This window comes from Mesocricetus auratus, unplaced genomic scaffold, assembly GCF_017639785.1.
Source record: "Mesocricetus auratus isolate SY011 unplaced genomic scaffold, BCM_Maur_2.0 Super-Scaffold_100004, whole genome shotgun sequence".
Lineage (NCBI taxonomy): Eukaryota > Metazoa > Chordata > Mammalia > Rodentia > Cricetidae > Mesocricetus > Mesocricetus auratus.
The window spans coordinates 6,095,789-6,121,567 of NW_024429189.1; the positions used below are offsets into that span (position 1 = coordinate 6,095,789).

General features: G+C 50.9%; 1 protein-coding gene and 1 pseudogene across 8 annotated transcripts in view; one reads left to right on the forward strand and one right to left on the reverse strand.

Moving 5' to 3' along the window:
• The first annotated feature begins 698 nt into the window (after positions 1–698).
• Ccdc187 (coiled-coil domain containing 187) overlaps positions 699–25,779 on the forward strand; it is a 51,086-nt gene continuing 26,005 nt past the window's right edge. For 7 of the 8 annotated variants that reach the window (XM_040745213.1, XM_040745214.1, XM_040745215.1 and 4 more), the window contains exons 1-9: positions 699–1,059; positions 1,442–1,947; positions 6,557–6,655; positions 8,145–8,237; positions 14,597–14,713; positions 15,189–16,363; positions 16,817–16,911; positions 23,491–24,062; positions 24,317–24,458. In XM_040745213.1, coding sequence (XP_040601147.1) covers positions 917–1,059; positions 1,442–1,947; positions 6,557–6,655; positions 8,145–8,237; positions 14,597–14,713; positions 15,189–16,363; positions 16,817–16,911; positions 23,491–24,062; positions 24,317–24,458 — 2,942 coding nt within the window. In that variant the 5' untranslated portion in view covers positions 699–916. The remainder of the gene's footprint in view (positions 1,060–1,441; positions 1,948–6,556; positions 6,656–8,144; positions 8,238–14,596; positions 14,714–15,188; positions 16,364–16,816; positions 16,912–23,490; positions 24,063–24,316; positions 24,459–25,779) is intronic. The other variant, XM_040745220.1, reaches the window with a different exon arrangement.
• On the reverse strand, positions 3,823–6,272 carry LOC121140143 (annotated as a pseudogene).

Sequence of the window (25,779 nt, forward strand, 5' to 3'; positions counted from 1 at the left end):
ACAATGTCCTGGCTATGAGGGAGCACCTAGGAACTGGTGTGGGTGGCCTCCCCTCACAATCAGGCATTCCGTCCTTGGATCACTGTCTTCAGGGACTTGTGACCCCATCCCTACATCAGGTCATTTAGTAACAGTCTCAGGCTCAGTGGTAGGGGCTCACCCAACACATACAATCCCTGTGAACTGTCTCCAGCACCATTAAGGGAAAGAAAAGTCAAGTTTTGGGTATTTTTCTTGCTGCTGTAGTCTTCTGTTCTCTGGGGACGCTTGGGAAGAAAAGGCCCAGACCTGGTAAGACTCCTAATCTTGTCGACACCTTCCCTTCCCAGTCAACAGGGAGGAGGTGAGGCAGCAAAGAGCCTGTGAGGTGCCCACAGTCCTCATGGTAGGGTGTGATCCCTGGTGTCCAAGGTTATCCTGCTTCGCGCTGGGATTCAAGTCCTTTGTCTTTTGAGCTGTGCTAAGCACAGGGTTTACCAACCACAGAACCTCGATCCTTCCCCCCATATTAACTTCCAGAAGTCTCGGTTGAATGTCAGCCCCTACAATGTCAGGGATAGCTGGATGTCTGCTAGTGCCACAAGTAGGGGTTGACACCTCAGGCTGTCACTCAGTGACACGGGGTTATTATGCTGTCATGGGCCACCTGGAATTCTCTCCCACCCATGAGAAGCAGCCCCATCTGGAAGTCCCACAGCCATTGTCTACCCAAGGCTAATACTCATTGTCCCTACCCACCTTCAATGACTGTCCCGAGGACCAGAGGACCCATACTAGACAGTACCCAGAGCAAGGCAGTAGCCTGTCCATGATGGGTGCTGGGTGGTAGACCTATAGGCTACCATGTGACTAAATTCTTAGACCCAGACCCACTGGTGGTGTGGCTTGCCATCCATACCCTCCTGCCTCAGCTGCAATGCCAACCCCGGCCATGGGTATGCTGCCCATCTCCCGAAGGGTAACCCTGCAGACCTGCCCCAGGGACAGCCAGCAAGAAGGTCTCTACTCCCTCAAGGCCTCAGGGAGATTGGCCCATCAGGAGGCCAGCACCAAGGCCAGGTAGTGTTTGTGTGGGCTTGAACAGGACTGTCAGTACTGTTATTCATTGTGTGGTCACCTTCCCCCAGGGGCGGCATCTTTGTGGGAGGTGGGTTGAGTGTGTGGGTCTCTGGCCAAAACCTGCTTGTGCCTTTGGGGTTGACCTGGCCACTCCTAACTTCAGTTTTCTCATTCATAAACTGAATTTATTGTGGTACCTACGTTAAAAGGTTGCGGGTAGTGTCTGAGGGAGAATGCCAGGGCATCCCCATGGTAGGGGCATTTTCTGGTCCCTCCTGTCTTTCCCAAGCTGTGAGGTCGAAACAGGGAGACAGGGTTCTGGGGATTACAGGACTCCATCTGAGATTCCGCTCTAATTGGCTGTGCTGTTGCTCTCTCCAAGGGAAGAAGCATTCCATCCGCATGCAGCCAAGGACGGTCTTCTGGCCACACTGAGGTGTCCTGTGCTTCCCCAGAAGCTGGGTACTCTTCGGTCAGCTCCCTATGTGGCCTGGTCTGATTATATCAAGGAGCCAGGCCCCCACATGAAGGCCTGCAGCCTGCCAATGTGGTCTCCATGCTTGGACACCAAGGATGTGAACAGCTCGGTGTCATCTGGTCGGTTCTCGGGTTCCTCAGGAGGGCATGAATCATGTGCACCTTTCCATGGGCCCTGGAAAGAAAGGCCACCCCTGGTGTTGGGGCCCCAGCGTCAGCCCAGGAAGAGTAATCCTCGTCTGGAGCAGTTGAGGGACAAGATTCGAGCCCAGGCACAGTGGCAGGCTAGCTGTGCCTCCCTGGGTACCTCTGTGCCCTCTAGTGCCTCGTGCCTCTATAAGACCTCCTCGACAATGCTACGACGGAAGACTCCCAAGGTGACAAACGCTCTTCCAGTGACTACTTGCCCAGGTCAGTGGTTGCTTTGCCCAGCTGGTGCGGACCATGGGCTGTGGGAAAGAAGGTGATGTTTCAGGCCAGGTTGTGGTGATTGAGGCACAAGGGACAGACATGGGAGCTACATGTCATATGCTCCTACAGTCCCCAAAGAGGTTTGAGGTCTGGGATGCCAGTGCAGCTTGGGGTGGGGCTTCCGAGCTGAAGTGAGTGTGAAGAAAGTTCATCGTGGTGTCAGTAAGGGGATGAGAGGGATGAGGCCTTGGGAAACAGACCCAGAGAGCCCGTGGGAGGCGTAGAAAAGACCTGGTGTCCTTGTTTGTTTCTGCAGCCCTAGGGGGCCATTTAAACAATCCTGGCGCCATCAGGTGCAACCAGCAAAGTCAGTGTGGGACGGAGGGCCCACCTGCTACCCACAAGCCAGACAGGTTGTGTTTTCTGGATCTTCCTGTCAGAGACGCTGGAAGCTAGGCATCGGCTCAGGGGTTTCTCTAAGTGGGGGAGGGATCTCTTTTCTAAGGCAGTAGCTCGTTTTTTAAAAAACATGGTAAAGTACATAACATAAAATTAGTTGTCTTACTGTTTAAAAAATTCATTTCATTCGTGTGTGTGTGTGTGTGTGTGTGTGTGTGTGTGTGTGTCTCAGAGGACAGCTTGTAGGAGTTAGGATCTCTCCTTCCACCATCCATCCAGGGACTAGAACTTAAGACGCTCTTGCGCCTTGGCAGCAAGCACCTTTACCTGCAGAGCCCTCTCGCCAGCCCCATCTTCACCATTTAAAAGTGTTCTGTTTGCTATAGGCATCCGCTCCTTGTTATACAGCCTCACCACCAGCCTTCTCTAACATGACCCATCCTTCATACTCAACCCCAACAGCCCCATCCCCTCCCCAGACCCTGGAACCTACCTTCTGCTTCCTGTCCATGGGTTTGATGACTGTGTGCACCTCACAGAAATGGGATCCCACAGGACTGTCCTTCTGTGACTTTCTTTCAAGGAGTCATTATTTTTGAAAGTTAAATACAGAGGAAGAAACAAAACTCATCACCAGTCCCCGCGTGCCTTCCCCCTGAGATTGCCCTGGCCAGCTCTCTGAGGACAAAGTATCTGAGAAAAGGAACCTGGAAGAGGGGGATTTTCTTTGGTCTGTGTTTCAATGGGCTCTGCCCATTGTTTCTGTGAGGCAGGGCATCATGGTACAGGGCCGCGGCACAGCACAACCGGCACACGTGATGCCAGGGCGTGGCGGAGCCAGTCTGCACATCGCACAGTAAGTAGGAAGCGGAGAGAAAAAGATAAAGGGATCCAGGGATGAGATGTTCCCTGCAAAGACATACTCCCATCAGGCTCCCCTAGCCTGTTTGTCTAGAAACCCATCAATGAATTAACTCATCCCCAGAATTAGCATCTGGTCACCTCAGGTAGTGTCACGATTTGGGATCAAGCCTTCAACACCGGAGATTTTGAGACCTTTTAATATCAAAAAACCATACCATTCTGCCCTGGACTCTGAAGGCTTACCTCAGAGCAAAAACCCACTTAGCCTATCTTCAAGAAGCTCAAAGGTCCTAGAATTGCTAAAAGGCCCTATCAAATTTTCCTTTGAGACTCCAGGCAGAAAGTTTTGTTTTCCCAAGATGCAATGATGTGAGCTAAATGTGTCCATTTCAAAAGAGAACAGAGAAACATCAAAGAGGTATTAGGCCAAACTGAGATGGAAACTATCAGGGAAAATATATTCTATAGCTTAAATTTTTAAAAGTTTTTTTGTTTTGTTTTGTTTTGTTTTTCTTTTTTGAGGCAGGGTTTCTCTGTGGCTTTGGAGGCTATCCTGGAGCTCACTCTATAGACCAGGCTGGTCTTGAACTCACAGGGATCCACCTGCCTCTGCCTCCCGAGTGCTGGGTTTAAAGGCGTGTGTCACCAATGCCCGGTGAAAGTTTCTTTTTTTTTTCAGTTTTGTGATTTTATTCAAGCGCAAGTAATACACGCACACCAGCTGTCTGCTCATTTTCTTCGCTGCAAAGCCTGGCGTTGGAATCGGCGGTTCTGGTGACCAGCTGTGCTGCTCTTTCCACGATGGCTTCTCTGTACTTGGAGGAAACGCGGTCAGCAATCTCAGCACTCTAAGATTTGTTGCACACCAGCAGCACGTCCAGCTTCTTGGCGTTGTGAACCGGGTACTTCCGGAAGCCGCCAGGCACCACGTGCTTCGTTTCCTTGTTGCTCCGGTCACCAATGTTGGTCATCGGGATCTGGCCCTTGAATCTCCTCCAAACCCTGTTGTCAATACCTCTGGGTTTCCGCCATTTTCGTCTAACTTTGACACATCCATCTGACTGGTGCTGGGTGAACTTCCTGGTCCGCTTTTTGACGATTTTGGGCTTCACCAGAGGGCGGAGGGCAGCCGTGATGCTGTAAAAGAGATGGTAGCCACCTTAAAAGTCTTTTTAAAATGTATGTAGTGCTTTGCCTGTGTATCTGAATGTGCACTACATGTGTGTCTGGTGCCTATGGAGGCCAAAAGAGGGATTTGGAGTATATAAACAGTTATGAGCTCACGTAAACACATCAGTATGAGCTGCCTGAGGAGGAGCTGGGAACCAAGCCAGTATCTTCTGCAAGAACAGCAAGTGTTCTTAGCTGCTGAGCTGTCTGCCCAGCCCCTGTAGTGTGTAGGTTTGTGTCCAGCATTCGGGGCGCATGGGAACATGACATGAGCTGCATCCCCCACGTTCCCGTTCCTGGGCTGCCTGTGCTTACCTGCCTGCAGCTTTCCTCAGTAAGTCTGCTGCCCTAGAATCTCTAACGACTTCCTGGGGTCTTCTTTGCCCTGGAATCTCTAACTTCCCGGGGTCTTCTTTGCCCTGGAATCTCTAACTTCCCGGGGTCATCTTTGCAGCTTAAACTCCACCTCCAGAGCTTCAGGCCCCACCCTTCCAAGGGCAATACATTTGCAGGGATCTTGACCTTGCCTCCCAAGATTTGCTTTAAAATCTCAGCAGGAGCCTCCACAAGCTCATTATCTCTGAGTTCTACGTGCCTCACAACCTATGTGCCTCACAACCTACGTGCCTCACAACCAGCATCATATGGACAATGCTAAGGTCTGCTACCAGCTTAGCAGTTAAGTGGGCCCACTTGGACTTTGGTTTCATTGGTGTCTGATGTCTGGGTGTTCCTCTGCAAGCAGGGTGCCCCAGCAGCTCTTTCCTGAAATTAATCTTCATCCAGATGATCCTCAGCTCCAACTGTACATAAGGCTTTTCCAATCCTTCTCTGCTTCTTGCTTCTGATTCTCACTGTAAACCTGGCTGAAAAGCTAGCGATACCCATACTGTAGCCTGAACACTGGGTTGCCTTGGAATTTCTTCTGTGAAATTAAATAATTCATCACTTTTAATACACGGTCTCAAGGGTGAAGACAAAATGCAGCTGAGCTCTCTGCTGCCATGCAATACATACATCCTCAAGTCTAACTCCTTGCAGGACCCAGACCCTCAAGAGCACAGACTTTACTATCTACATTGATATTAGTACTCTGGTCTTCTGAGCTTATGCCAAAGTCACTTGTCAACTTGAGTGTTGCTGGTATTTCTTTCCAGCCTGGTCCTGCAGCTGATTAACTCCAAATAAACACACAAAGACTTATGTTAATTTATAAACTGTTGGCTTCTTAATGGCTAGCTCTCTCTTAATTATTAACCCATAGCTATTAATGTATATATTTTCTTTTCTTTATTTTTTTTTTTTTTAGTTTTTCGAGACAGGGTTTCTCTGTGGCCTTGGAGGCTGTGCTGGAACTCGATCTGTAGACCAGGCTGGTCTTGAACTCACAGAGATCCGCCTGCCTCTGCCTCCAGAGTGCTGGGATTAAAGGCATGTGCCACCACTGCCCGGTCAATCTATGTATTTTCATGTGGTCTTGGCTTATCGGAGAATGCCCAAACCTGTTACTCCTCTGGGGGCTACACGACCTCTCTCTGTGGCCTCCCTCTGCCTTCCTCTCCCCAGCCTTCTCCTGGTCTGGTCGCCCCGCCTATGCTTCCTGCCTGCCTGGCTATTGGTCAAACAGTATTTATTCATCAACCAATTATAGAAAATATATACAGAAGGACATCCCCATCACTTGAGATGTACAATCACCTGGGCAATAGGCTTATGGGAGATGAACTTTAAAAACAAAATCTTGTGTGTATGCATGATATATGTGTGTGGTGGGCATGTGTGCCATGGCAAGTGTGTGGACGTCAGAGGGCAACTTTGTGACATTATTCTCTCTTTCCATCTTTATGAGGGTTCTGTGGATTGAACTCAGGTTACCAAACTTACTTGGCCATGTGGTTTTACCCCCTAAACCATCTTGTTGACCCCAGGATTATCTCAGTTGTATTAATTGAGGTGCCCACTATGGGTGACACCATTCCCTGGGCTTGGACCCCAGACTGTACAAAAAGGAGAAAGTTTGCCCGTGAGATGGCTCTGCTCATAGTTAAGAAAGCGATGGCCTTGTGAGGTGTGTTTTCTGGCCTGAGGTGTTGAGCAGAGGAACAATTTAAAGGCTCTAAACCGTAACTCCACTCTGGAAATTATTTCACTCTGCTCTTTTTCCTTTCTTCTCCAGGGTCAGACCTTCTTCATGCAGCTGAACATAGAAGCAAAGACAGGGCACCTTTCAGCCTGGGACGGGAGCTCTCAAGGTTTCCCCAGCGCCATACTTCAGGTGAGTGGCTCTAGCTTGGACCCTGAGGCTAATAAGGACACTTATGGTCAGAAAGGACCCTGGCTAGACAGGGGTCACTCAGAGATTTGGTGACATCCTGCCATTCTCCGGAGCCTGTGTTCTCATTCTCTGCCTCTCGGAGTGAAGGAATCAAGGTAGGGATGTAAAGCAGTGACTGTCTCCTAGCAACAGCAAGCCTCTGTACAGAGGCCAGGTCCTTCCCACAGCCTTGTAGGCCAGCCCCTTTCTGAACCTACACCTCCCGATCCCTGCCAGCCTTGAGGCTTGTTGTTCCATTTCATAGCTGGAAGGCAGAGCTCAGGATGGCCTTGCCTGGCTCCGGGGTGCTGAGAGATGGGTGGTGGGTCAGAAGACTCAGATCACGACAGCTAGGGTTTTGCCCACTCTTCTGATTAGCAGAAAAGGAGCATGGATGGAGAGGGGCAGGAGCCTCCGCCCTGTCTGAGGATGTTGGGCTCAGGGGCTGCTGGATGTTGTGTAGGAGGAGGGTGGGGAGGAGGGGAGGCATAGGCGCACAGGTGCTTTGGGACTCCCCCAGATCGTGTAGACCCTGGGCATTTGGGGCCTCCAGGTTCTCCATCTCAGGAGAATAGGAGGGTTTCACACGGAAGGAGGAAGTGGGGAGAGGCAGATCCCTAGCAAAGCTAGAGTAAAGGCAGAACTCCAGTCGTCACCTGCTGGACAGCAGCCACAGCCATGGGCGTATTAGGGGCACACCCTGCCTTGTGCTTGTGAGTCAACGGCAGATGTAGGTAGGGTCCCAAGCTGCCTGATGGGCAGGTCACACAGGACCTTCTCGAGCCTTGCTCTAAATTCTCTTCTGCCTTCGTGAAATGCTGCTCTATCAGCTGTCAGATAAGTCATCTCTTCTTCCATACCACGAGTGTGGTTACTGGTCAAGTTCAGAATGCAGAAGTCACAGCCCTCCCAGGCTCACTGGTGTCACACTTTCCTTCCCTCTTCTTCTGGGACCAGGAGATGCAGGAAACCCTGTGGCTTCTATTCTGCTTCCTATCTCTAGATCTGGTTACCCTGGGCATGTCACATCACAGGAATCCCACAGGACATGTCCTCCCCTCTCCCCTTCCTCCCCCTGCCTCTCTTCTTCCTCTCTCTTCCCCTTTTAGTCCTCTTCCTCTTTCCTGTTTAGACAGGACCTCTCTACATAGCTTAGGTTGGCTTTCCAAATGGCCTCTGCTTCAGCCTCCCAAATGGATGAGTCCACTGTGGTTGGTCAATAAACTTGCTGTGGGGCTTTGAAGGGGCTCTCCCCCATCAGAGTGATGTCACCATGTCTGTCAGTCAGAGACTGGACCCTTTAGTTCCGGCCTCCATCTTCCTTCCCTGGTAGAAGCCATGTCCAGGGCAAAGATGCTGTACCTGGATTTCCTTGGGGTGAGCATGTTGCCTACTTGCAGGTTGTCTGATTAAGGCTCTCTGCTCCCTCTCTTCCCCTCTCCTCTCTCAGTTCCAAGGACAAACATCAAAAGGATCAGAAGTGCTTCTTACAAAAGAGAGATCCCGAAGTCATCTGTCCTGCGCAGAACTGCCAGAGGCAGAGGTGAGGTTTGCTACTTGGGATCACAGAGTCTGCAATTGCAGCTGGGGAGGGTGACATAAGGCTCTTGATTCTGTGTTGGGGACATTGGCTGCTAGCTCTGCCACATGCAAGGATGCTTGGGGGCCTTGAGCTCTGAGAGTCCCTCCTGTGAAGGGGAAGCCCACAACTCCCCAGGCCCTGTGAGCTGTCCTTTAAGCTCCTGCAGGCTGGACGGACATCAAGCCGTTTGACCACACTCCAAATGTTCTCAGCCCATTGCTCTTCAGAGCAGAGACATGCTGGAAAGATGGGGGACCGTGGAAGCCCCGCCTCTCCTCTTGTCTGAGGTGCGTTGAGGACGCTTGGCTGCCCTTCTCGGCAGGTAGCTGGAAGAAGATGTGTCTTCCCTGATTTGGGATCCAGGGTTGTAGGTGGAAGCGTGCTTGATGGGGCTCTGTGAGCTTCCTGCAAGTGCTCCACCCTGACTTAGGTGGCTGTCAACTCTATGGCAGGTCCTCAGGGGATCTAGTCAGTGACCCTGAGGGTGGCAGGTGGGCTGATGGGCTTCTATCTAGGGCACCCCTTCCCTGAGCTTGGATGCTCATAGATACCCAGCCTCCCAGCCAGGGTGCTGCCTCTGTGGCTTATGGGGGTGAACTGAAGGACTCCCTCCATCCAGCTGGATCCATGTACCCCAGAGAAAGGGCAGATTGAGTATTTTGAGACTGTTGGAAGGGAGCCAGGAAGGGTCTCAGATGTCTTTGAGGTGTGCTGAGAGTGAGGTAGGTTGGCTCCCATTTTGTAGATGTGGAAACTGAGGCCAAGGGAGGTTTGGCAGCCTGCTCAGGGCCACACGGGCAGAGACCTGGGCTCCCTGCTTGAGAGCCAGGTGTATTTGAGACCATGCCTGAGCCCTTTGTTCCAGCCTGGGCTCAGCAATACTTAATTAAGACTTCCCAGGTGGGGAGATCACTACCCAAAAGGGAGAAACCCTGAAACTACAAGAATCTGGAAGGACCCGTGAAAGTGCACAAAATACAGACATCTTCTGCATCATCGTCTGCCTTGCCCCCAGCTTCCTGTTGTCTTGCTTTAATGGCTGGCTTGAAAAATGACCTGCCGTCTGCCTGACACGGGGTCAGAGGGCATGCCACGGCTGCATTCATCATAGCAGTCACTGTGTCACCCTGACGGTAGTGACCATTAGTTTCTGTCAGTGACGAAGCCACAGCTGGGCTAAGGAGAGATGAGTTTGAGTTCAGGGGTCAGAGCCACAAGACTTGGGAATTGGATGAATTAGAAATTTGCTGTAGTTAACAAAAAATTAAATCACAATAGTTATAAAATATTCATCCATCCGGGCCAAAGGAAAATGAAGCCCGATATTTAATTTCAGATTATATCACCTCGCTTTGCATTTTTTATCATAGATTAGGTCGGTCTGGAGCTTTGACAGGGCACTTGGGGACTCCATCCATTTCCACAGATTAAAAATCCTCCCGTAAAAAAATTAATTGCCATTAAACTGCTCAGCAGAAGAAAAAAATGTGCCCATCAGGACCCATTTATCGACCAGGGCTTCTCTGGTGGGCTAATGGGGAGTCTGGATTACTGTGAGAGGCCAGTGGGGGCCGTCCTCCCTGCGTGGGGCCTCTGGCCCAGTGCCTGGCAGAGACAGCGCATGACCAGGTGGACTGAGATGCCTTCTCGGGAAGCTCAACCGTCTCCACCCCTACTGAAGCCTGGATGTGGCCTGCCCCGCTAAACAACGTCTCCCTGAGGCTGCAGAATCCAGCTTGTGTTCCCATCTGCCTGCTAGAACATTCCCCTCTTATAGATGGAGAAGTCTAGGCACTTGCCCTTCATCGTAACTGATGAACAGCAGCTGGGGTTAGCCCCATGTCTGGGACTACGAGGCCCAAGTGTTAAGCTTTCTTGGCCTGGTGTCCTGTTCTGCAGCAGAATGTCTTAAACTGTCTCCATTCAGTTATGCAACCATCTATTAAGACAAAAAGCACTTTTGCATACTAATGGGATACCTGTGCTTTTTTTATTTGCACATTTTTGCGCAAAGGATTAAATCTTTCCTGAATATTTGACACTGCAGGATACAAAAGCCTCCTCAAGGCTTTTCAGAGCTGATTGATTTTCCACATAAGTATGTGCGAAGAATGAATGTGTTTAGGCTATTTCAGAAATTGTTGGGACTTCTGTTCTAATCTCCAACCAAAGTCCACTTAGCAGGTTTTTTAAAGTTTATTCTACATATGAGTGTCTTACCCACATGTATGTGTATTTATCATGTACGTGCCTGGTACCTCTGGAAGCTAGAAGAGGTTGGCTGATCCCCTGGAACTGGATTTGCAGGCAGTTGTAAACCACCATGTGAGTGCTGAGAAACAAACCAGGTTTCTCTGGAAGAGCAACCAGTGCTGTGAACCACTGACCTGTCTCTCCAGCACCTCAAGGATTTGTTTTTCAAGTGAAACTCAAGTCAGAAACTCAAATAGCAATTTTAAAGGTCAAATACTCTTTGGGGCAGTGGTGGCACACACCTTTAATCCCAGTACTCAAGAGGCAGAGGCAGGTGAATCTCTGAGTTAGAGGCGAGCCTGGTCTACAGAGTGAGTTCCAGGACTACATCGAGAAATCCTGTCTTGGAAAAAAAATCAAACACTCTAACAAATATAATCCATTTGAGACTTACATACTGAGGAATGATCATAGGAAAATGCATTTTTTAAATAATAAAACCACTTTGTCTCTATAAGAACAGAAAACTTTATGTGTATAGTAAAATCATTGCAGTCTATGACATGCAGTGATCTGGAATCTAGCTGAGGTGTTTCAGGTTGTATTTGCTGGAATTGTGTGAAATGATGTCATGTACAGTATGTATGCTGTGTGTTCAGAACTGAGGCTGCTATGAATCTTTGTGACCTAACATGGATAAACACAGCCAGAAACATCCTGGATTCATGATGCATTTGATTTCAAACTGATTTGGGGATGCTGTCTTTTTATGTAATTTATTTTATTTTATGTGCATTGGTATTTTACCTGCATCTGTGTCTGCGTGAGGGTGTCAGATCTTTGAGTTAGAAATACTTGTGAGCTGCCATGTGAGGGCTGGGAATTGACTCTGAGTCCTCTGGAAGAGCAGTCAGTGCTCTTAACCCCAGAGCCATCTCTCCAGCCCCCTGGGGTGCTGTCTTAACTAGGGTTTCTCTTGCTGTAAAGAGACACCATGACCACAGCAACTCCCCCCAACCCCCAGACAGAGTTTCTCTGTGTAGCTTTGGAGCCTGTCCTGGGACTCACTCTGTAGGCCAGGCTGGCCATGAACTCACAGAGATCCTCCTGCCTCTGCCTCCTGAGTGCTGGGATTAAAGGCGTGCGCCGCCACCCAGCTCACAGCAACTCTTACAAAGGAAAAACATTTAGTTGGGGCTGTTTTACAGTTTCAGAGGTTTAGTTCATTACCATCATGGAGGAGCATGGCAGCATGCAATCAGACATGGTTCTGGGGAGGGAGATGAGAGTTGTACATCTTGAACAACTTCAGGCAACAGGAAGTAAACTGTTACACTGGGCATAGATTGAGCATAGGAGGCCTCAGAGCCTACCCTCTGTGACACACTTCCTCCAACAAGGTCACACCTACTCCAAGAAGGCCACATCTTCTGAAAGTGCCACTCCCTATGAGCTTATAGGAACCAATTACATTCAAACCTCTACATTCTACTCTCTGGGTCCCATAAGCTTGTAACAATATCATAATGCAAAATGCATTTAAAAATTCAAGAGTCCAGCTTCAAAAGTCCCCATAGTCCATCACAGACTTTACTGTTTAAAAGTCCAAAGTTCAAAGTCTCTTCTGAGATTCATGCAATCTCTTAATTATCATCCCCTATAAAGTCAAGATCAAAGAGAAAAGTCACATACTTCCAACATACAATGGCACAGGATATATATTACCATTCCGAAATGGAGGAAAGAGAAGATAGTGAGGAAATACCGGACCAAAGCAAGACCTAAACCAGCTGGGCAAACTCCAGACTTAGTATCTTCGTGTCTGATGTCACAAATGCTCTTTAGATCTCCAATTCCTTTCAGCTGGGGCCTAGAAAAAGCATGACCTGGAGCAGTCCCCATGGAGGGTGTGGCTGGGTTCAGCCCATCCTCCGCCCAGGAAAGGCAGTTTCAGGCCTGGAGAATCGGGAGTGGCTCGAGGCAGCTCAGCACAGCAGAGTTCTTTTGGGCTGAAGAGAATACTCAGTCTGTGCAATATAGAACTTAGTTTTTCTTTGGCCTGGATAGGTGAATATTTTACAACTATCATGATTTAACTACTTTTCAATATGTTTTTAAATTAAAAAATATTATTTAAAAAATTTAAGTGCATGGGTATTCTGCTTACATGTATGTCTGGGTACCACTTGAGTGCCTGGTACCCAAGAAAGCCAGAAGCTGGCGTCAGTTTCTTGGAAACTGCTGTTAGTGAGCTGCCATGTGGATGCTGGGATCACAGCCAGGCCTGGAGAAGAGCAGTCAGTGCTCTTAACTACTGAGCCACCTCTCCAGTCCCCAGGGACTTACTTTTCTAAACCATGGCAGATTGCTGATTTAATTCACAACTGTCAGGTCGGTGGAGGGAGGAGTGTTGTGAAGGACTTGACTCATAGACTGCCCTCAGGGGTCAGTGCCCTGGATTGTCTGAGAGGTGATGTACTGCCCAGAGGAAACAGGGCAAGTCCTGGCTGAGCCCACACAGAGATGTGATCCCAAGCCTCAGATAGTGTCACCTTGAGCAGAAGCGTGGGTGAAGTGACCAGGAACACAGCATGTGTGGTCTGAGTTTTGCAGAACTGGCTAGATTCAGAGTAGTATGTCTGTGTCTGTGTGAGCATGCGTGTGAGACAGCCTGTGTGTGGATGTGAGTGTGCACACTTGTGTCAAAAGCATGTGTCTATGGTGCTTGTGTGCGTAATCGTGTATGTGAATGGGTGCGTGCACATTTGTGAGCGCATGAGCATGTGTGAATATGTAAGTATGTATGCTAATGTGAATGAGCATATATGAACGCATGAGCCTGTGTGTGAGCATGTGAGCATATGAGGATGTGGACATATGTGAGCTGTGAACCTGTGTGAGTGGAAGCATGTGACCGTGTGAATCTGTGTGTGAGCACTATGACAGCCCATGTAAGAAAACTGTGAGCTTACTGTGATCTGTGGATGGGCAGAGTATAGAATGTTTGTACCAGGAGGTGGCCTTCTGGAAAGAGTTGTGTAAACTGCGATAAGTAAATGCACTTGAAAGCAAGGACATGATGGGAGCACCTGTACCTGGCATGTCCACATTGTCTCTGTAGAAAGAACATACATTGTTGTTGTTTTTTAAAACAGGGTTTCTCTGTGTAACAGTCCTGGCTGACCTGGAACTCGCTCTGCAGACCAGGCTGGCCTTGAATTCACAGAGATCCGCCTGCTTCTGCCTCCCGAATGCTGGGACTAAAGGCGTGCGCCACCACTGCCCGGCCAGCAAGAGCGTTCTGTGCTCTGCCACATCCACAGTTTTCTTACACAGTCTTCCATAGAGCATGTGAGCCTGTGTAAGCCTGTACATGAGTGTATGTGAGTCTGTGTGAAACTGAGCAGTACAGCTTGTGAGTGTGTAAGAATGAGCCTTGTGAGCACGTGGGAATGGGCATATATATGAGCATCGGTGAAAGACCTGCTTCCGTTTGTTGTGGGGCCCTGTGACAGGGGTTGTCATGATGACCAATCAGTGTTGACACTGGTAGATGCAATCCGAGATTGTCCATTAGTCATGTTTATCGTATGACAGTGTCTGTCCAGGGAAGCTCAGCTATGCTGGTCATTTACTTTTCTGTACTATTTAGGAGGCCTAAAGCCGTCTCTGATCCCAGTCCCACTATTGTGCCTCTGATCAACTTCAGAGCACATTAATCTCTCAGCTAAGGTGTGTGCTGTGACATTGCCGCCGTTGTGGCCCTGGCGTGAGCTCCTGGCTCAGTGGCCAGCTGCAGGTGTCATCTGAGGCTGCGGCCTTGTCATTGTCCCTGGTCGAGTGCGGGCTGTATGCCTGGGCTGTGTTGAATGGCTCATGGGTGGAGCTGCTGGTGCAGTTTTTATTACCCTCTCTATTGGGCAGGATCCTGGGGGTTCATCATCAAACACCCGGAGATTCCCCTCGCCCATGGTGGATAGTGACTGAACATCTGGTTTTGTTCCCACAGGGGTTTGGATGTGAGAGGTTTCCCTATGAGCTCTTGCAGGGTATGCCAAGTTGTCTCCGGTATGAATCCTTGCCAGTGGTCTGAGGGCCATGGTCCAGCTGTGTGTTTTCTATTTAAGATTCTGAGTTGGCTGGTGTGTACGCCTGGAGAAAAGGACAAGCCCTGGTGAGGCGGCTGCTTGGGCCCCCTCCTGCCCTCCCCCGGCTCCAGGGCAAGGTCCCTGCCACGGACTTAGGTACCTCATGCCTCAGCCTTAGCCTGGTGTGTGTCGCTGTGGCATTAGTGGGTGGGCACAGAGGAAATGCATGTGCTGCCCGGGAGGGTGGTAGCTTGGCAGCCTCTGAAGATTTCCTTCAGAGATGGAAATTTGGGAATAATTACCTTTACAAGCCTGAAGAGAGAGGCTCTCCTCAGCTTTGGGAGCAGATGTACTACTTGGGCTTTTGTGAAGAGAGCAGATGGCAGTGGCCACTCCCGTGGGGGCCGCCTGCTGCCCCTCTGTGTGCACCCCACCAACACACGTGGAGCTGGCGGCTCACGCAAAAACAGCACCTGTCCTCCATTGTGCTGATCACGAGGGCTGAGGCTGAGAGGGAGTTTGTGGGGCCAAGGCCAGGGCCTCCCTGGTCGCCCCATGATGCCCCCCGAATGGAGGAGCAGGTCTGTTCTTTCCTACAGCCCACAGACCCCTTCGTTGTCCGTCTTTGCAGGCTCTGACAAGAAAGCAGCAGCTGTTGGGGACTTACCCACCCACACCTGGTTGTCTAAGCCTACCTGTGCCCGCGGTGACCAGCAGGCTTGTGAGCACACACCCAGCTTAGCTTCCCATGATCAGTCAGCAACTATCCAAGGTGCCATGGAGATCCTACAAGACCTGCGACAGCAAATCCAGGCTGGTCTGGAACTTGCCAGACACTCCAGGGTGGCAAGGAAGCTCTCATCATCAAAGCCAAAGCCACAGAACCTGGCAGGGAAGAGGCAACAGGGACCTCAAAGCACCTGGGACATGCAGGGCTCCTTCTCAAAGAGTGCTTGCACTGCAACAGAGAGGAAGTGCTCTTCCTTGGACAGGGCTGGAAACTTGACGAGTCGGCAACACTGGGGGAAAGCCATGGCTGAGCCGGAGTCCTGTCCACAGAGGGCCTGGACAGCACAGGGGCAAGACACCTCCTTCCAGAAGCCTGGAAGCACCCCAGAAAAGCCAAGTTCCTTCTCACAGCGGCCCTGGAGTGCCCTGGCTTGGAAGGCCTGTCCACAGAGGGCTTGGGAAGCTCAGGGACAGGACACTGCCTTCCAGACGTCTGGGAGCTCCCCTAAAAAGCCAAGCCCCTTCTCACAGCGACCCTGGAGTGCTCTGGATGGTCAGACTTGTCCACAGGGGACTTCCACAGCTTGTAAAGACTGGGAGGTTCCTGGGTCCAGTCCATGGGGCTCTGTGGCTAAGCCACAGCCTGCTCTCCATCAGCCCTGGAGTAGTTTTTGTACACAGAGATCTAGTCCCTACAGCAAGGGCCAAAGTGCTGTCCCACCTCCCTCAAAAGCCAAGCTAGCTTGGCCAGAGCCTTCCCAGGGCCTCCCTCCTAGCAAACCAGCCAAGGAGCAGGACACACAGGAGCCCCCACCCTGTGCAAGGACACAGCAATCTCTGGGCCGGCCACACAGCTCTGAGTCCTTGCGTGACTTCATCCGTCGGAAGGCCCAGGCCCGGCGGCAGCAGGCCATGGAGCAGAAGGCCTTGGCCACACATACTCTGGAGCTGAGGAACCGGAGGCTGCAGGAGGTGTACCGGAAGCAGCGAGAGGCCATCCTTGGCAAGGCCGCCCCTGTGGTCTCCCGGAGAAGCCCCGGCATCGTCACCTTTGTTCCCAGTTCCGTACAGTCTGGGGTATGTGCTGGGCGGGGACTGGCCAAGCCTTTGAGCCTGTGGTCCTTTGCTACGCTCTGCCTGCCTTACTGCCTACCAACAGGTGGGTGGGTGGTGCCGCTGGGCCCAGGGGATGGGATGGCATTGGCTCTGGGCAGCTTGTAGTAAGCATTTACCTGGGACAGAGGCCTTGCCAGAGAGAAGAGGCTAGGCATGGGGCGTTTTTTGTCCCTGACTGGGGTGGTGGCGATGTTGGGGAATGTTCCTAGCTGAACTTGGTTCCTGTGTAGTTGTTTGGGGGAGTTCCTGCATGCCGTCTCCATGGGTAGACAGGGCTAGAGGGACCTACTCGCCTCTTCACCCCTAATGCTTTCAAATGCTCTGAGAGTCCAGGTTGAAGCCCCAGGCAGGGGCTGGAGCCCAACTCTGAACTGAATAGAGGTTGTGGGCCTTATGTGTCATTCTCTGCTTTAGGGCCTGGAAGCCCCTGGGAGCCTGGGGTCACCACTGCAGAAGTGGAGCAAGGTGACATCTGGCATGGTGCGTGGGGATCAAGAGGCGCCAGACAGGTGGGTGAGGAGGCCAGGAATGCTCTTCCTGGGCGAAAACACAGGGAGCTCAGAGGAGAGGAGAGGAGGGTGAACTCTGGTGGTCCTCTGCACATTGCTTTTAACAGTGTGGCTGCTTGGGGACCTTCCTTCTCCTGGCCCTGGCTACTCCAGTGCTTTACAGAGCAGAGAAACTGCTATGTTTTGCTGAGGTGAGACAGTCACTGTGAATAGAAGCGACCCGATTGTGTACATGTGTGTGCACGCATGAAAATGTACTTTGTGTGCTCACAGCTTTACTGGTTGATGTGTGTTTGTGTGTGTGCAGACCTCAGATTTTGGTTCTCAGGAGCTATCCACTTTGGGTATTTGAGACAGGGTCTCTCACTGGGACCTGTGTCTTCCTGTTTAGAGTAGTCTGGCTGGCCTCCAGTGAGCTCCAGGAATTCTCCTGCCTCTGCTCTCGTAGCATTGGGATGATAAATGTGTACCACCACATCTGGGTTTTTTTTTTAATGTGGATTCTGGAGATTAAATCCATGCTTATATGACAGGCATGTTACTGACTCAGCTCTCTCTACAGAACAACCTTTTTGTTTGTTTGTTTCTTGTTTTTTTTGTTTTTCACGACAGGGTTTGTTACGAGAAGCTTTTTCTTTGCTAGCTGCTTTGGTTTATCCCCCGCCAGCCGCCTGGGCTCTGCCGCATTGTAGTCCCCAAATAACACACAAGACACTGTATTAATTATGAAGCTGTTGGCCTTGCTTGTTTCTTACTGGCTAGCTCTGACTTAAGTAATTACCCCATAATTGTTAATCTAAGTATGTCTCTTACCGGAGAATAGTTCCGGGCTCCTACTCCATGGCGTTACATGTTGACTCTCTTGTGTTTCTCCTTCCCAGAATCCTCCTGGACTCCTAGTCCCACCTATCTAGATTCCTATTGGCCAACAGTGCTTTATTAACAAATGTACAGGGTTTCTCTGTGTAGCAATCCTGGCTGTCCTGGAACTCACTTTGTAGACCCAGCTGGCCTTGAACTCACAGAGATCTGCCTGCCTCTGCCTCCCAAGTGCTGGAAACTTTTTGTTCTTCTGTTCATTTATTTATATGCCTACATGTATGCCTGTGTAAGGATGTTGGATCCTGAAACTGGAGTTACAGACTGTTGTGAGCTGCCATGTGGCTGCTGGGATTTGAACCCAGGTCCTTGGGAAGAACAGCCAATGCTCTTAACCACTGAGCCATCTCTCCAGCTCACCTTTTTTTAAATTGTATTTTCTTTGTTTGTTTTGTTGTTGTTGTTGTTTTGTTTGGGGGTTTCTGTTTGTTTTTCTGTGTAGCTGTGGTTGTCCTGAACTTGCTCTGTAGACCAGGCTGGCCTCGAACTCACAGAGATCCCCCTGCCTCTGCCTCCCAAGTGCTGGGATTAAAGGCATGTGCCACCACTGCTCAGAACAAGCTATTTTTAATACATAGATGTATTTAGTTATTATTGTGTGTGTGGAGGTGTGGGATGCATGCCACACAGCGGCCTGTAGATGCCAGACGATAACTTGGTGGATGTGGCTCACCCCGGTCACATTCACACGGGTTCCAAGGATTGAACTCAGGTTGCCAGGCTTATGTGGCAAGAGCCTTTTACCCACTGAGACGCTCTGCCTGCCCCTAACCTGTTTTTAAGTGCACAGAATGGGAGCGTGGTGATGTTCAAATGTCCCCTTTCTGCCTCCTGCATCCCTAAAGGAGATCCACACTGTAAGCTGCTGCCCCCAGCCCTGCTCCACACCAACCCTAACCCCACCCCCACCCCAGGCCTTAGATAGAAGGCAGCTTCTGACTCTTTTTTTTTTTTTTTTTTTTTTGGTTTTACGAGACAGGGTTTCTCTGTATTGTTTTGGAGGCTGTCGGTCCAGCCCGGCCTCGAACTCACAGAGATCCGCCTGCCTCTGCCTCCCGAGTGCTGGGATTAAAGGCGTGCGTCACCACCGCCCGGCGTAGCTTCTGACTCTTCTATCAATGGTGTCTGAGTGTCCTTTCCTCAGGCTCTCTGTTGGGAAGCTGAAGCTGTGGCTTCTTCTTTTGTAGCTTGCCAGGCACCAGGGTCTCTTCACATTTCCTTCATTCGTTGCTTGTGGACTCGGGCTGTTCTCATTTTCAACTGCTCAAAATGATGCTCCTGGGATCACAGGTGTGCACGCACACACTTGTTTGAGCACCTGCCCTTAGGTCTCCTGATGATACCCGGTGGTTTGTACCAGGCAACAGTCCAGAATGGCATAACCCTAAACGCTGAAATCCACAAAGGAAAACTTTGAAAATTACCGCCATGAATGATTTAAATTCTGGAAACACACACACTCAAAAAAAATTGAATTCTTGAAGAGATGTGTTGACATTTCAAAGGGAGATTTACTTGAGAGACATAAACACACAGTGGAACATTTCAGAGGACACTCTATACAATAAAATAGAAAAGCGGAACACAGGCTCTCAGTTTCAGTATTGCTCAGGGTTCCTCATGGCAAATGCTATGAGCAGTCAGACCGCACTGGGCAGGAGACGGCACTGTCCCCATGACTGGGCACCCAGATTTCTCACCTTAATCATCTGGATGAGGGATAAGCTCTCCTCTGAGGAGAGATGCCAGCAAAAGGGTGGGTACCAACAGTTTAATCTTTCAGCAAGTCGGGTGCATAGAAAGGTCATCTCTCAGCCGGGCGGTGGTGGCGCACACCTTTAATCCCAGCACTCGGGAGGCAGAGGCAGGCGGATCTCTGTGAGTTTGAGGCTGGGCTGCACTGACAGCCTCGAAAACAATACAGAGAAACCCTGTCTCGTAAAAACAAAAACAAACAAACAAACAAACAAACAAACAAAAACAAAAAAAAAGAAGAAAGGACATCTCTCAGGTCAAGGGGGCTTCGGCGTTTCTTGTGCACCCAGAGTCGGTGGTTGAGAGTGCTCTTTCCCGAGCCACACTGGCAAAAAGTGCCAAGAAGTGATGGATTAGAACTCTCTAGAAGTCTTTGTGCGATTTTCGTCTGTAGCCCTGTGAGGATGTGAATGGGGTTGAAATGCAAATGAGAGACAGCACTGACAAGTCAAACATGGGAAATGAACCAAAAAAATAAAATAAAATAAAATAAAATAAAGCAAAATGCGAAGGGTTTGTGACTGAGGACAAAGAGGCCACAGGGCGGACCGTGGACGGCGTACACTGGCCGTCTCTGGACATGATACCATCCTGTCCTTGGACTGTGTTTGGAAGTCTGGAGCCGTGGTGGGAAGCCGCTGTTTTTCTGTCAGGGCCTCCCTTCTTGGGGAACATGCTCCCATCCATTTCCTCTGAGAGTCTCCCCTCCTGGCCCACTGGGGATCAAATAGTGGTCTTTGGAGAACCCCTTGCAGGCACAGATATGGGCCCAGGATTCTAGGCGTTCTTCCTGCAAGATGCAGGAGCCATGGTCACGGGGAGAGCAGATGGATCCCAGTAATGACGACACCTGCCTTGCCCCCGTCTCACGCCCCCCCCGTAAACTGAGGTTTCCAGGACATGAGCGTCCAGGGTTTTGGTTTCAACATTCCGAGTTTTAATATTTCAGGATCGGGATTTTAGACTTGGAAGAACTTACTCTTTCAAGGTTTCAACATCTGGGACTATGATTGGCACCAGGTACCGGGGAGAGGACTTCACCTGGTGCCCCACATGCTCCCACTGGGAACACATGGCCCAGCACTGGGGTCCCAGAGGCCCACTCCAGAGATGTGGGGAGGGGCGCGGGGGGGCGTTGTGTGCACTGTATTTCTCTTTGGAGTTCTTTAAGGAGCTTCCAAGCTGTTTGCCACAGTGGCATCAACACCTTCCACATGCCCTTCTGTCCTTCCTCCTCCCCTCCCGCCCCCCCCCCGCAGCCCCCTCCGCCCTGCTCCCTCCCTTCCCTTCCCTCACCGCCTAAATGAGACAGCTCTTTCCCTTCTCCACCTCTGGTTTTTGCCAGCCACTCCCGGCCTGGCTTCATTCTGGTCACCTGCAAAGGTACCCATGGCTGCCTGCTGAGGTACTCCTCTTGGCCAGTATAGGAAGGTGAGGAGGAGGAGGCGCAGGGATTGGCAGCTCTCCTCAGGAGGTTGCTTCCAGGAATGTCCTGCTCTAGGCTCCCTAGGGACATTGGTGGGCTTTTTTTTTTTTTTTTTTGGCATTAGCATTGGGAGGAACTTTGAGCTGATCTCCTTGGTCCCTGCTCCTACCCCTCTATATATACTCTTGGCCAGATGGGACAGACACTCTCCCCTTCCTCTTGACTCCTCTCTCCAACTCCTCCCTCTATCCTGCCTAGTCTTTCCCTGGCCATGTCTTGAGATATAATGTCTGAAGGGCAGCGTAGATGCCTGTGTCTGTGAACTTCTAAAGCAGCCTCTAGTTGCAAATGGAGGAGGACTCAGGTCCAGCGAGTTATTGTACCCATGGGTAGCCCTCAGCAGCCTGCATGGCCCCTTCAGCTTCCTGCAGGGCTAGAGGGGTATCCCCATCACTGTGGAAGCTGTAGACTTGTCTCCCTTTACTGCGTGCTGGCCCTTTTTACTCCTACCTTTAAAAACTATGCTAAAATACACATAGCATAACATTTACAACGATAACCATTTTTTAAAAATCCTAAATCCATCTGGATTTTGTTTTAAGTTTATGCTTGACTAATACATAAAAACATAAAAATTGTGCATATGGATGGATGGGGTACATGTGGTGTTTTGATACACGCACACATTGCACGATATTTAAATTAGGCTAAATGCATCCATCTCCAAACATTTATAATTTCTGTATGATAAAACATATTCAGCGTCCTTTCTTTCAAGTTTTTCGGTGTTTTCCAGTATGCTAAGGGCTGTTAGAATAACTTCAGCTATGCCAGGCGGTGGTGGCGCACGCCTTTAATCCCAGCACTCAGGAGGCAGAGGCAGGTGGATCTCTGTGAGTTCGAGGCTGGGCTGGACCGACAGCCTCCAAAACAATACAGAGAAACCCTGTCTCATAAAAACCAAAAAAAAAAAAAAAGAATAACTTCAGCTATAGCCCATTGACCAGCTTCTTCCCACTGGTGTCTCACACACTCTCCCTCTTGTCTTCTGTGTTGGGAATTGAACCCAGAGCTTCACGGCTGTTGGGCAAAGCCTCTATCACTGAGCTACATCCCAGCTTTTGTTTGTTTATTATTTGTGGTAGAGTCTTACTATGCCCTGGCTGGCCTCAAACAAAGATCCACCTGCCTCTATCTCCTGAGTGCCGGGATTACAGGTATTTAGCCCCTTCCAGCCTTTAAAAACAACAACAAACAAACCAAAACAGCCTTTTATTTAGAGACAGGGTCTCATTAAGTTGCCCAGCCAGTATGAAACTTTGTTCTTCCAGCCTCAGACTCCTAAGAAACTGTTTTGTTTTTGTTTTCAGGCCTTTGCCACCACCTAACTTCCTTTTTGTTTGTTTTGATTAGCTTTTTTTTTTTTTTTTTTTTTTTTTTTGGTTTTACGAGACAGGGTTTCTCTGTATTGTTTTGGAGGCTGTCGGTCCAGCCCGGCCTCGAACTCACAGAGATCCGCCTGCCTCTGCCTCCCGAGTGCTGGGATTAAAGGCGTGCGCCACCACTGCCCGGCTTGATTAGCTTTTTTTATTGTTATTTGTTTGGAGACAGCATCTTACAGTCTGGCCTACAACTCTGACAGGGACAATCCTGCCTCTGCTTCCCACGTGCTAGGAGGGACTAAAGGCGTGCAGTGTCACACCAGCATTTGTTCTGTTTTTCAGTGAGGGCTCTCACTATGTCGTTTCAGATTCACAGTCCTCCTCCTTCAGCCTCTAGTGCTGAGGTTGCAGACATACACCGCCATGCCCGACTTGAACGGTTTTTAGTCGCACAGCCACGGCACATTGCTATTACTGTGCAGTCATTACCACCATCCGTCCTCAGAATCTCCTCTTCCCCAGTAGATCCTCTGTCCCCATTGACACCAACCTAGAAGCCCCTGCCAGCCCCTGGCATCACCTGTCTCTCTGGATCTAATGGCCTAGGTGAACTCAGATGTGGGGAATCCTGTCAGACTTGTCCTTTTGTAACCAATGTCACTTAGCTTGATGTCTCTGGGGTTCGTTCCTGGTGTAGAGCAGGGACCATTCTCTCTTCCTGCTTAAAGTTGAGAAGCATCCCGTTGTGTGGATGGGCCTCACGTTGCTGGTCCATCATCTGATCATGGACCTCGTTTGTTTGTTGGAGTGTTGCTGCGGTGAACAGGGTACGCAGACATCTGTTCACACCCAGGCCTTTGATGCTTCTGGTAAAACCCCTTGCTGATGATTGTGTTAATGTGGTGTTTGATGTGTGAAGACTCACCAGACTATTCCCCAGGGACTGACATCATGTCTCTGTACCTCACACTTGGTCCTCGTTCTACTGATGACACATGATGTCCTCGCCTTGACCTCCGGTCTGCGGTGAACCCTGGCTCTGTCACAGATGTCCTCATTGTCTCTCCTTGCTTCACCCGCATGTGTTTGCACCGTGTTGCTGAGGCTGAGTTCCCAACCCCTCTTCTCTCCCTGCAGCTTCTGTCTGTGTTTGAACAAACCATGGAACCGTGCTGAGACCCAGGACGCTGGACGCCCCCGGGACGGCATGAGTGCTGCCCCTCTGCTACCATCTACCGCTTCCTCTCCTGGCCCCATGAAGCTCCAGGACATGTCCGGGGGGCTGTGCATCTACATGGACCCCCAGGATACTGAGCATCTGGGCCCATCGGGCCTCCTGCACTTCCAGTACAAGCAAGCCAGGCTGCAGGCACTGGAGACCATGGCCGATGTCCTCAAGCAGCGTATTGACATCCTTACCACCAAGCTGCACAAGTCGACGTCGCCGGAACCAGCTAGTGACCTGGCCTCGGACATGCTGCCCTTGGGCCCCAGCACAGAGCCTGTCACCCCCGCTTTCACTCCTCCCTCTTACCTCAGAAGTTTAGTGTCTGATGGAGGCAGAGGAACTTCCCAGGACAGGGTGGGCGTGCAGACCAAACCCCTTCTCCCCAGCACCTACTTCCAGGACGGTGAGATGCTATCGTGGAGACCCAACCGGGAGCCGCAGAGTGTGAACCTGGGGACCCACATTGAGAGCCAGCCCCAAGGTGGGGCTGGGCAGTGGGTGTCATGCCTGCTGGGTGATCCTTGGGCTGGTTGCAACAGGACCCCATTCCTTTTCATCTCTGGAGGGCAGGGTAGGCGCTACCCAGACAATGAGAGTAGTGACATGTAGTACAGGCCATATTTGTCTCATCCCATGTTGGGGGAGGGGTAAGGTTCTTCCCAAAGCCTGCTGCCTGCCCGCCGTACCTTCCCAAGGGGCAAGAAGGTCAGAAAGACCTCCATGCTCTCTCTGCAGGTCCCGTCTCCAGCGCCCCTGTCTCAATGTCTCACACGCAACCTTGCCCTGCTGGCTCATCAAGTCATGGCGCCCGGGAGCTGGAGAAGAAGCTGCAGAGAGAGATGGCTACCCTCCAGGCCCTCGGTGCCTCCATGAGGAGGTGAGTCTAGTTCGTTGTGCTGTGGCCGTTAGGTCTGCCTCTCTCATCTCCCGTGGAGGGTCATGGTATTAGCCCAGGGCCCACAGACAGGAGTCTGGGTGCATCAGGCCAGGTGAAGAGTGACACTGGTTCTCCTCACACATCTGGTTTACCTCTGGCCTCAGCTGCTCGCTGGTCAGGGAGGCATGCTCACCATCAGACATTCCTTTGCGCTGGCCCACAGTCCGTGGGAGATGCTTGTCTTAGCTTTTCCTCATTGACTGCCGCCAGGTTGACTGTCTGAGGACATGGTTCATCAGCCTGTCTGGGTTCACTGTCACAGGACTTCTCAGGACTTATCCCTGTATCTTCTTTGTCCCTAGCCCTGGCCCCAGCCTTTTCTCAGTGCAATCCGCACAGGAGCTTACCATGTCCCCTCTGTAGTTTTCGCGACCCTCCCACCCATCTCACCCTGTTTCCTTCCTGTTCGTAGAAGGGCCCATCCTGCCCCCACCACACTGGGCCCTTAGTGGCCCCCACTGAATGCAAGGCTGGGCAGGGCCCAGGAGGCTTTTGTCCTGTAGGGACTTTGCAGCTGACCCTCAGCAATTGCCCACCAGAAAGCTAACGGCTTCCTCCATCCGCAGCTATGGTTTCTGTTTCCAGCGCTTGGAAGTATGTTTGGTCACCTCTCCTGAAAACTTGCTCTGCCTCCCAAATATCTTCCCTCGCCTGCCTACTGTTCTCTCTCACCTGGGCCTCCGCAGCGTTAGAAGCTCTGTGGTCCCCAACACCCCCTCCCCAGGCCTCCTCCTCCTGACTTTTTGTGCAGTGCGCTACCCACCCGAGGGACCAAACCACGTCCTCCTCATTCTGCTGTCCTTAGACTGCAGCACCCTAGGCAGGTAACTGCAGCCTGTACAGCCTTTCTGCGGAGTTGTGGCCGGAACAGAGGGTGCACCTTCTGGAGGAGGCTGGGAGGCCCCTGCCACCAGGACTCAGCTGGCCCTGTGTCTATACTTTGACAGAGCTCACCAGAATAACCTCTGACCTCGGCGTGGTCCCCAGGCGCAGGCTCTGTGTTATACTGCTAACCACAGGCTGAGCTGTCTTCCGCTCGGCAGCTGGTTAGCTGTCTCAGAGGATAGCCCCTCTCATGTGAGGAGAGGCTGTGCGTGGGTGAGAGGGGTTGCCACACACTCAGAGCAGGGAGAACAGACCGTGAAGGCGGCTGTGGTTAAGGTAGCTGTGGTGTGCAGGTGGCTTCTCCACTTCTGGCCCAGCTCTGGGCCGGGGTGGGAGTGGGGTGGAGGGGCGGGGGGGGGGATGTTTACATCAAATC